Source organism: Centropristis striata, chromosome 22 (genome assembly GCF_030273125.1).
Source record: "Centropristis striata isolate RG_2023a ecotype Rhode Island chromosome 22, C.striata_1.0, whole genome shotgun sequence".
Classification (NCBI taxonomy): domain Eukaryota; kingdom Metazoa; phylum Chordata; class Actinopteri; order Perciformes; family Serranidae; genus Centropristis; species Centropristis striata.
The window spans coordinates 26,320,363-26,332,063 of record NC_081538.1 but is presented as its reverse complement, the minus strand read 5'-3'; the positions used below and the strand labels follow the sequence as shown (position 1 = coordinate 26,332,063).

Genomic DNA, 11,701 nt, shown 5'->3' with positions numbered 1-11,701 from the left:
TGATGAATTATTTTTACATTTATATTGTATGTCATGAACAGTATTTCATAAGAATAACTGTCCCCCGCCCACAATGTACAACTCAGAAACATTTAAAATCACCTCTGGATTCACATTTATTGAAGAAATAATCTTGCAGGTCTGAATTACACAGCAACATGTTGCAGTATATTTACACAACTGAGTTTTAATTAAAAGCACATCTAACTCTTTTGAATCTCTATTTTATGTTAACCCTTTAGTACTGGCCAATAAACAATACATTTAAGAATTTAATACAACTGAAGCATCAACATTCATGTTTGTCAGTCATCTGCATTTATTGGGAGGAAAGACAGATACAGATGAAAAGAATGTAGGTTCTGCAAGAGGTTTATTTTCTCCATATATTTTACAAATAGAAGCACAAATGTTCATAGACTCTCGACAACATGTCTGAAGTACTTTGAAGAGCTATAGATAATGGAAACGAAGATCTCGCCCGTTTATCTGCAAAGAAAGAAGAAAAAAAAAAAGGTAAGATTGCTGAACATAAACAGCCCGTTTGAGTTGAGTTGGCTGGGGAGATATACTACAAGCTAAAGGGCATCTGGACTATTTTATCAAAGAATTTCTACACAAGAAGCACATCAAACTAGCCCAGAATCTAACATTACAGACTTCTCTACAGTGTTACCTCCTCTGTTAAAACAAGCCTCAGTTCCTGAGTTCAGCAAAGGGTGAGGAGGAGGAGCAGAGTAGGTCAGAGAGGAGAATTAGTCACCGAGAATGTGATAACGAGGTATATGTGTACTGAAAACACCTACAATAAGCACCAATTCAAAGTATATCATTGCATTACATGTAAAGGAGTGAGAATATGGAACAACTGCAGCGATGGAATGAAATCATGCACAACAACTGTTAAGATAAAAAGGCTTATGAAAAATGATGTGCTAAAAAAGTATAGGTTGCAAACTGGATGAGGACGTTCTTGAAACTGCCTTCAGTGTTTTGTTTTGTTGTTTGTTTTCTTTGCGGGAGTAATAGAAATACTCAGATCTAATTTGTTTGATATACTATGGTTGACTGATAAGAAAATAAATAAATAATACATATTTATTTGACATTAAGTGGCTATATATATATATATATATAAATATACATATATATATTTATTTATTTTTATTTTTGGACCAAAATGATAAAAGGAAATGCGTAGTGAATATTAGGTTATAGGGTTCTTGTTTCTATCTTATTACTTAGACGGGTCAGATGCATGTATATGTATAGGGCTATATATACTGTATGTGTGTATATGTATAGGGCTATATATACTGTATGTGTGTGTATGTATAGGGCTATATATACTGTATGTGTGTATATGTATAGGGCTATATATACTGTATGTGTGTGTATATGTATAGGGCTATATATACTGTATGTGTGTATATGTATAGGGCTATATATACTGTATGTGTGTGTATATGTATAGGGCTATATATACTGTATGTGTGTATATGTATAGGGCTATATATACTGTATGTGTGTATATGTATAGGGCTATATATACTGTATGTGTGTATATGTATAGGGCTATATTTACTGTATGTGTGTATATGTATAGGGCTATATATACTGTATGTGTGTATATGTATAGGGCTATATATACTGTATGTGTGTACATGTATAGGGCTATATATACTGTATGTGTATATGTATAGGGCTATATATACTGTATGTGTGTATATGTATAGGGCTATATATACTGTATGTGTGTATATGTATAGGGTTATATATACTGTATGTGTGTATATGTATAGGGCTATATATACTGTATGTGTGTACATGTATAGGGCTATATATACTGTATGTGTGTATATGTATAGGGCTATATATACTGTATGTTTGTACATGTATAAGGCTATATATACTGTATGTGTATATGTATAGGGCTATATATACTGTATGTGTGTATATGTATAGGGCTATATATACTGTATGTGTGTATATGTATAGGGCTATATATACTGTATGTTTGTACATGTATAGGGCTATATATACTGTATGTGTATATGTATAGGGCTATATATACTGTATGTGTGTATATGTATAGGGCTATATATACTGTATGTGTGTATATGTATAGGGCTATATATACTGTGTGTATATGTATAGGGCTATATATACTGTATGTGTATATGTATAGGGCTATATATACTGTATGTGTGTATGTATAGGGCTATATATACTGTATGTGTGTATATGTATAGGGCCATATATATTGTATGTGTGTATATGTTTATGTACATCTGTTTAATGGTGCCTATGTGAGTTTGTGTATGTAGATGTATATGCATCTAGCCTACGCTGTTGTAGTTTATGTTGGGGGTTTTTCGGTTCGAAAAGAAGAATTAATAAAATGGAAAAAAACAAACAACTTTTGGACATTTTATGCACAGGTGAGACAATCTTTTTGCAGGAGAGAAACAGATGGGAGTCTCAAAAGGTCAGAAAGGTTCGTAGAGTCCTGGAGGAATATAATCTAGTAGGACAGAGTGAAAGAAAAGACTTACAGAGCAGCAGCTCCAGAGATGATCTCGATGAGCTCCTTGGTGATGACGGCCTGTCTGGTGCGGTTGAAGGTGAGGGTCAGCATCTCAATCATCTCAGCTGAAGGGAGGGTCCAGAAATATGTCAGTCAATGTGAAAAATGTAAAACATAAATCATGCAAGAGGAAAAAAAACGTGAGATGACTCAGCACTGAGGTGAACGTGAACCAATAGTGACTATATGGAGTCTGATGAACTTTTTCTACAAGGTGCAGCTGGTTCCTGCATTATTACATCGAAACAATTAAGTCAATTAATTGAGTAGCAAGGTGATAATAGTTTAGGACTTTTCATTAGTTTTAATTTCGTTGTGATTTTTTTGTTTTCAAATTCAGTTAGTTTTAATTAGTTTAGATCCAAAATAAGTTTTGGATCAAATTAAACTCAGTAATTCATGCTAGCAAGGTTTGATACAGTAAGATAGTTTCTCTCAAATCAATAATCTTGTATTTCTGTGTGTTTTATAATTGTTATTGCAACTTTCAGTTTGCAAACTGAAGCTTTATTATCCAACTTAATTCTCAGCTCATTGGCTTATTGACGTACGGCCGCAGAACTGAATGATCGGCCGTGTTTCACTTCAGTGATAATGACAAAAAATACACAGATCGCTTAAAACAAATTAATCGATCATCGATTAATTATTCCCATCCCTTTTTATTATATTGCAGTGAAAAATAAGGCCACAGCGAGTAGCTGCTTTTTCCTTAAGATAAGCTACTAGAATACTGTTTTTAAAGACACCTCAACCCTTCAGATAATCAAGCTCTAGGTGAAACTTTGCAATAGCACAAATTATGCAAAAATATAGGGAGATGCCACATACCAGCACCAAGGTTATAATAGTTTCGGATTTTTCATTAGTTTTAGTTTTAATTTCATTGTGAATTTTTGCTTTCAAATTCACTTAGTTTTAATTCGTTTTTAGAGTGAGTTTGCTAGTTTTAGTTTAGTTTTTGAAAATGCTTAGTTTTAGTTTACATTAGTTTTAGTTTTTTTTGTAATGGGCTATGTGTTGGGTGCAAGATTCAAAGAGGTCATAATACATTTTGCCTTTATTTCCTTTGGTTAATCCATCTTAGCCCCAATACGGTTATTAACTCTTACAAACAAACATATTTACCATGTGTTCCTGCATGTTCAAATAGAAACAGTGGATTATGTATGAAAAAAGCTGACAAAGACGAAAACTAGGGACATTTTCATTCTAATTTTAGTTAGTTTTGTAACCACACAATACAGTTTCAGTTAGTTATCGTTTTTTTTAAAACTCGTTATTTTTATTTCAGTTAACAAAAATGTTTTTTCAATTCTAGTTCTCGTTATTTTGTGAGTTTTCGCTAACTATAATAACCTTGATCAGCACGTCCTTTTCTTAAGATATCATCATCAGCCCGGTAAAAAAAAAAGAAGAAGTCTTACTGGCGTTCTTGGTGGCGTTCTCCATGGCGGTCATCCTGGCGCTCTGCTCGGCGGTGGTGGACTCCTTGAAGGCCAGGTAGATGACGTTGACCAGAGCGAACTCCTGGTAGTTCCTCAGCACGTCAGCATCGATGTCATCATAGATGCTCATGGCCTCTGTTTGTTGGTGAGAGGGACACATTTATACCACGGGAGTTAGGGCTGGGCCATACGGCCGAAAAGAACATCACAATATTTCAGGGTATTTTTGCATTAACGATATTCAAATTGCCAGTCTCATCAGTTGCCAAATACAACATTTTTTACTTTTGTCTCTTGAGTAGGGGTGTGCCATATCGTATTGTTCACGATTATACCGGTATTTTTTTTTTTATGGGTAAAAAAAAAAGCATATCATGATATTGGCAACATTCCTACTTCTTGACGTAGTGGCGTAAGGATTTCCCATTAATGACCTAGACTGTGGCGGCCCGCTGTAGTCAATACAGTTAGTTAATTTTCGTTTTTTTAAAAACTCGTTTTAATTTTTATTTCAGTTAACCCATTGACGCCGGGAAAGCATTCCCGCATTTCTACCATTAAAACCAGGAGCGCTGTTGCGTCACTCTACAATTAAGGCCGGGACAGCGGATATGTCATTTTGTAGTATTTGTATTTTTTTCCACCTATTTTCGGTCTCTTGGCCAAAGAAATGCATCAGAATCACGATCAGAATAAGATTTGGGACCATCTGGAGGTAATAATAATAATAATATTATTAATAATATATTAATATTGATAATAATAATAATAATTGATTGTGATGATGATATAAGAAATCATGACTGTTTATGTCTTATATTACTTTATGCGTCGTTGAGTACCCTGAAAAGTACAATATATAAAATGTATTATTGTTATTTATTATTATTATTATTAATATGATATATATATTTTTTTATTACAGTAGGCTAATGAGAACTATGTCTATTTCTTCCAATGGTCATATCATGTTTGCATCTTGCTAATGGGCATGTATTAGTATTATGCATAGGATTTTTTATTCAGACAAATGTAACATTTGCTGAGTTTGTTGATTTTTTAAAAAACTTTATTGAAGGTTTGGACAAATAAACTCAACTTCGTATAAAAGCCACGGGTATAAGCTCTCAAATACTTTTTGCATTTCATTTCTATCTGCTACAGAGGCTGAAAAATCTTCTGTTGAATTTCCAGAAAAACTTCAGGTTTTAGGGGGTTCTTTCAAAACCAAGGTTTTACAGGCATGTTTTTCCAGGCGTTTTAGGCCTTAATGGGTTAACAAAAATGTTTTTTCAATTCTATTTGTCGTTATTTCGTTAGTTTTCGTTAACTATAATAACCTTGGCCTCCTGTAAGCGATTAAAACCTGACAAAGTGTCCATTATCAGCAATTAATGGACTGATAATGGACACCTAGAAGGACATTAACCATTGTGAAATCCAAATCTTTAGTACTCACGTTAGGGGTGTGCCATATCGTATCGTTCACGATTACACCGGTATATTTTTTTTTTTAATGGGTAAAAAAAATGCATATCATGATATTGGCAACATTCCTACTTCTTGACGTAGTGGTGTAAGGATTTCCATTAATGACCTAGACCAGGGGTGGGCAATTAATTTTCCCAAGGGGCCACATGACCAATACCACGAAGGTTGCAGGGGCCGGACCAAAACTCTGAACTAAATTCTGCTCAATATTAATGTAATCGCTTTATAAAATACAGTAAATTATCTGGTTTTGAGCTGCTACTGATAGGAATACATGTTATGATAAGACTGTTAATGTGGAGTAAATCAAGTAAAAAGTAGTAAATACTCCAATCACTATATCACTTTAACATTTATTTTAAACACAACTGTAAATTACCTTTAGCAAGGTTCCTATTGGTGTTTTTGTATTATATAGCTTGTTTTTCATGTTTGTACATTTTCTAGGTATTTTACAATGTTGTGGTGCTTTTATTTTGAAATGGTGCCGCCCAGTGTGAAACAGGTGCTTTAATTTTGAAAGGCAGTGACAGGAAATAACAGGTGGAACGGTTAAATGAAAAAACGAACGGTAAATAATAACGAGTGCGTAGTAATTCATATAAAGTTGATATAAAGTATGAAAAAGGCTTCTATAGTGGCTGACTGACAGGACACAAGGTTTGTTAAAGTTTATTTTCTTCCGTCATATTAGTGGCTATATTTGTTGTCTTAACTATAGTAAAAGTGCTTTTTAGCTCTAGTGCTAATGCTAATGTTTGCTATTTTTTTCAAAATAAAAGCACTGCGGTTATATTGATTTCTAATTTCTGGGTAACCTCACGCGGGTCGGACAAGGACAGCCAACGGGCCGGATGTGGCCCGCGGGCCGCCCAATGCCCAGGTCTGACCTAGACTGCAGCGGCCCGCTATAGTCTCATGTGCTGCGCTAACGTCACATTTCAAGCTACTGAAAGTATATATACACTATTCATAATATCAAGTTATTTTGCGTTTTGTTTCTGCTCAGCAGAGTGTCCGTCACCCAAAACAAACATTACCTGCGTTAGCCACAGCGTCGTCGGAAAACAAAGGCTTCTTGTCCGTCTTGTATGAGATCACAGAGCTGCAGCAGAGAAAAAGGACATTTATTCTTTACAATCAACAGTTTTACCCGTTAAAGTTTCCAGTCAGTCAGTCTCTCAGCTCATGCAACTTGCAATATTTTTGCACAGATATATATATATATAAAAAATAAAAAAAAACCCTGAATGTCTCGTACTTGAATCTGTTGAAGAAGACGGTGCCCTGGTCATATTCGTATCCAGAGTTGAGCAGCTCGGTGGCAACGATTGAAGCGTCGCTGAAGGTGGGAGGCTTACGGCCGACTTCCTTACAGTTCAGCATGATGTGCTGTCCATGAGTTCTGATGAGAAACAGAGTATTTTAGCAAAGAAAAACAACCATCACACTTCATTCTATGATTTATGCCTAGAATTCCAGTAAAAAAAAACAAATTTTTGCCGTGTCATGCCATTAACCCCATTTTAATTCAAATAGTTTTGATGATAAATGTGTCATGAATCTGCTTTCTGCAGGGTGAAGTGTTCATTTGCTCTCATTTATAGACCAGACGGTGATATCTTGGAACAAAAGGAACATTTAGACATTAAAAAGGGTTTAATTCCGCCTCTTATTTTTCCAAAAAACCTGTTGTCCCAAGTGAAGCATGCAGAGTTTCCCTGTTGTCAGCTTTAACGTGACCAGAGCCAACAAAGCAACTAGAGCAATTAAATAATTTCAATAATATAAAAAAAAAATTCAGCTTGATGAAATGATTGCTAAAACTTTAAAAAGCTTCAATGGATGCAGCCATTACCAACACTGACAACAGGGAAACTACAATTCACCTAGATCAATCACACTTTATTTGTACAGCACCTTTCATATAAGTTAACTCTAGCACAAAGTGCTTCATATAACACAACAAAAATATGAAATAGTTATTATAAAACCCAGTAAAAGACTAATCATGTACTGTATTTATTTATTTTTTAGTTTAGACAGATATACAAATAAATAAAGCTCTATTACAAGCTAGACTAAAACAGTAAAAGTCAATAAATAAATAAATAGAAAGGGAACACTATAATTATTTATCTTGTTTTTAAAGTTAATTTCTTATTTTAAGCGTTCAACATGCTTATTTCTAGATTTAACAATCTTAATTCAAGCCATCTTGTCAAGTGAAATTATTTATCCATGCAGCAAGATTATTTCCATCAGATTTAGTGTTTTTATCTTGTTTTTAGACACCTTTTTTGTAGTGTACATGCATTTGAGCATGAAATATGTTAAGTTACTGCACTGTCAACATATTTAAAATTGCAGTTTCATCATATCTGGTTAAGTGCACGCTCCTATATGTGGCCCTGTGGTAGTGAACATGAAAAACTGTGGCCCCCTGCAGCATTTAAGTTGCCCATCCCTGATCTAGATGGATATAGTCAGATTGCAAGAGAAATACAGTAAGAATTTCAAGCATTTACAAGCACTTTATCCAAAATCCAAACACTTTTTAAACCTTGGAAATACAACATTTAAATTCAAGCATTTTCAAGGATCTCAAGAACCCGTACCAGCCCTGTAATAAGCATGTGTACCTGTGCAGCAGGCCTCTCAGCTTGTCTCCAACATTGACCACCATGACCTCCTTGCCAGCCTCGGTCAGGTGGGCGATCTCCGCCTTAATGGCCTTGGCCACGGAGGAGTGGATGGCTCCACAGAGGCCACGGTCAGAAGTCACTCCGACCAGCAAATGCTTGCCGCCCTTTTCCTCCGCCGCTTTGATGTCGGCCTTCTCGTACAGGGCTGGGGAGCAGAGAGGAGACTTAGTGCACGGTCAAGACTAAAATCCAAACACGTCGTAAGAGAGACAACATGCAGGGTTTGTACACTTTTTCAGTGGTCAAATTCAAGCACTTTCAAGGTCCATTTTCAAGCTTTTCCAGTACCTTTCAACGGTTGTAAATGGCATGTTTTAGATGAGTACTTCGATACTAAAAGGGGTAGTTTCACTTAACCATACCACCAGCAATGGTATTACACTTTTAACAACTAAAAGTAGTTTTCTAATCTCATAAAACATACTGGTATGGGAATCTTGAGGCTAGGAGCAAAAGGAAGCTCACAAAAATCATCAACCAGCAGCTGGTGGAACTAAACACGACCCAAACTAGGAGGAAAGACCCACAAATAGGCTACTTCAGGAGCCCTCACATCCACTAGGAATTATAAGAACTCCCTTCAGTAAGAAGATACAGGGTAGAGCAACAAGAAACATCTCAGAAACAAGAAGACGCAGGCGAGACCCAGATAGGCTATAGGCTATTCAGTTTATATATTTTTTTCCATTGGAAATGTGGAATAGGATGTACTCAACGATACTATCATTTATCGTGATCGTTTCTGGGAAAATATATCCTCCTAAAAAATGTGTTATTGTGACAGGCCTGAACAGAAGTCACATAAAAAACAGAAGGTACGTAAAAAAAATGAGGCCAAGTCAAAAATTGAAGGTACAAAAAAAAAAAGGAAGTTACGTTAAAAAACATAAGCTACGTTAAAAAAAAAAAAAAACAGAAGGTACGTAACAAAAAGAAAATACAGTAACAATTTCAAGCATTTACAAGCACTTTATCCAAAATCCAAGCACTTTTCAAACCTTGAAATTCAACATTAAAATTCAAGCATTTTCAAGGATTTCAAGCCCCCGTATGAACCCTGGACATGGAGATCTTACCCAGAGCTCCGGTGCCGTAGACTCTGGCCGGCTTCAGCTGCCTCTCAGCACGAGCATACTTAGCAGAAGCCACCATCTTCATGGATTTGGTGATTTTCTGGATGTTGGTGATGGACTTCAACCGAATGGTGACTGAAGACAAGAGATGATGTTACTCAGCCTGACACTGACTGGAATAATAGAATCGTCTGCAGGGCTCAAAATAGCATGTGCATATAAAAAATTATTTGGCCACCCTTTTTTTCTTCAATTTCTTGTTCATTTTAATGCCTGGTACAACTAAAGGTACATTTGTTTGGACAAATATAATGATAACAAAAATAGCTGTTCAGAGTTTAATTTAAGAGCTGATATCTAGACATTTTCCATGGTTTTCTTGATAATGATTTTGGTTGTTATCTTTTTTTAATACTTTATTGCAAGGCTTCTTACTTTCACAAACATAATCAGTCATTTTGTTTTCTTTACAATATTGCACCTTGCATTTTTTTCCCTTTTTTCCAAGGTATATATTCAGAAAGTCAATAACAAAACATAGGGTAAACAGACAAACATATATACAAGGCAAGCTGGTATTCCCCAAATGAGGATCTCCAAGAAAACGAATAAACTGTAATTTTGGTTTGAGGAATAAATAAATAACATTTTATAATATTTTTCATAATAAAACAAAACAATGAATGAACAAATAAATACATTAAAATAAAAATGTTGCATGTAAAACCACTTGGTGCACAGACACAGAAGTAAATATTTAATGCCCTGAACAGCACTTTAAACTACATTAATCTGGAAACTGATCTTTTCTTTTTCCTGGCAATGGGCACACTTTGTTTATTATCAACAACATTGTGTGATTCACCAGGATATAAAAGGTAAAAAAAGCATAAAAGCATTATTTCTTTGAATTAGACTTAAAATCATTTGTTCTCCAGTTGCCTGCAGGATCACCTTCAACCAAAATAGACCACAGTGGTCATGATCTTGTTAAGATCTTTGTAAATATCAACTAGTGCCCTGCAGGGAAAACGATGCACATGGTTTATAAATGACATTAAATCAATGTTTTACAGCTTTTGCATGCATTTAAATGCAGTTAAATCTAACATTTAGCTGATAATGTATCACATTTTGACAGACTCTATTAAAATGGTGAATCTGGCATCTTGTAAGTGTCAGTTATAGTCCTTAACATGATGTTATGTTAATGTTTCTGCACTTTAAGAGAGAAGTACACAAAAGTACTTACTGTAATTAAGTATTAATTATTATTATTATTATTATTATTATTGCCATTATTATTATTATTATTATTATTATAAGTTTTATTATTATAATATTACAATACTACTACTACTACTAATAATAATAATAATAATAACAATAATAATAAATAATAATAATATATTATTATTTATTATTATTCCTCAGAGTTAATTGGCTTTTTGTTAATACACAAAAGTACTTACTGTCCTTCAGGGTAGCCATGTTCCTGACCTGCCCACTGTGAACACAAATAGTACATGTGCACTTTAGCTGGAAGCATTATAAACATGTGACAGCATTAATAACATAGTCCGGTATTAACAGAAGCTTGTAGTTTATTGTAAACACACATATTTATCATGAAAACTGAACTTTCTGGTGCTGTAGGTTACCCAGCATCAGTTAGCTTAGCACTGGTGATTCCTGCACAAACTAACACAGTTAGCCCTGGCTTAAAGACATCACTGATACGGTGTTAGATAATGTATTTAATTCCATAATAAATTAGTGAAATGTTTGCACTATTCGCTAACTTTTCGCACAATGTCAGGAGGCTCCAGTTAGCAGCACACCGGCTGTCATTCATTAGCTGCGGCCTCCACGTTAGCACGTCCTTGCGTCCAATAACTTGCGAATAACAGGCTAGAAGTTACACACTGACTCTAATCACATATCGCATTAAGTGCATATAAAGGAGATTGAAGTGAAGGCTGTTGTGAAAGAGTTTGGTTAGTTTTGGTTTTACCATTGTGGGACGAAAACCAACGCGCTGGTCCTGGCGAACATGGTTACTGCTATGAAGGTCAGACACGCAGGACTGCGCAGGCGCAAACTGACGGCAAAATGGAGGGAGTGATGCCTTCATAGACTGCAAGAATTATCGTAAAGAAGATTTTTAACGTTTGACACAATACTTACACTTTTTATTTATTTTTTATTTTTTTTCGACCGCAACCGGCGGCGAGGAACCTATTGAAATTGAAGGAAGTACTATTATTATTATTATTATTATTACTATTGTTATTATTATTATTATTACCGAGCACTGGCCCCTACAGCTATGCAATAGCCTTTTTTATTTTTTTATTTTCGTGATTAAATCTTTACTTTTGATTAATGATTAATGCA

The 11,701-nt window shown here is 34.9% G+C and overlaps 1 protein-coding gene across 2 annotated transcripts; it reads right to left on the bottom strand.

The window, feature by feature from the left end:
• Positions 1-295: 295 nt before the first annotated feature.
• On the bottom strand, positions 296-11,435 carry atp5f1c (ATP synthase F1 subunit gamma). Of its 2 annotated transcripts, XM_059326333.1 has the most exons (9): positions 11,319-11,435; positions 10,777-10,811; positions 9,308-9,439; positions 8,169-8,376; positions 6,788-6,931; positions 6,567-6,631; positions 4,015-4,170; positions 2,556-2,652; positions 296-489 (listed from the first exon to the last, which is right to left on the bottom strand). In XM_059326333.1, exons 1-9 carry the CDS (start codon positions 11,357-11,359, stop codon positions 486-488), a joined length of 882 nt encoding a protein of 293 aa, XP_059182316.1. In that variant the 5' UTR covers positions 11,360-11,435; the 3' UTR covers positions 296-485. The 2 variants fall into 2 exon arrangements, with proteins under 2 accessions (XP_059182316.1, XP_059182317.1); XM_059326334.1 differs by lacking the exon at positions 296-489 and having other exon boundaries at positions 2,552-2,652.
• Positions 11,436-11,701: the final 266 nt, after the last annotated feature.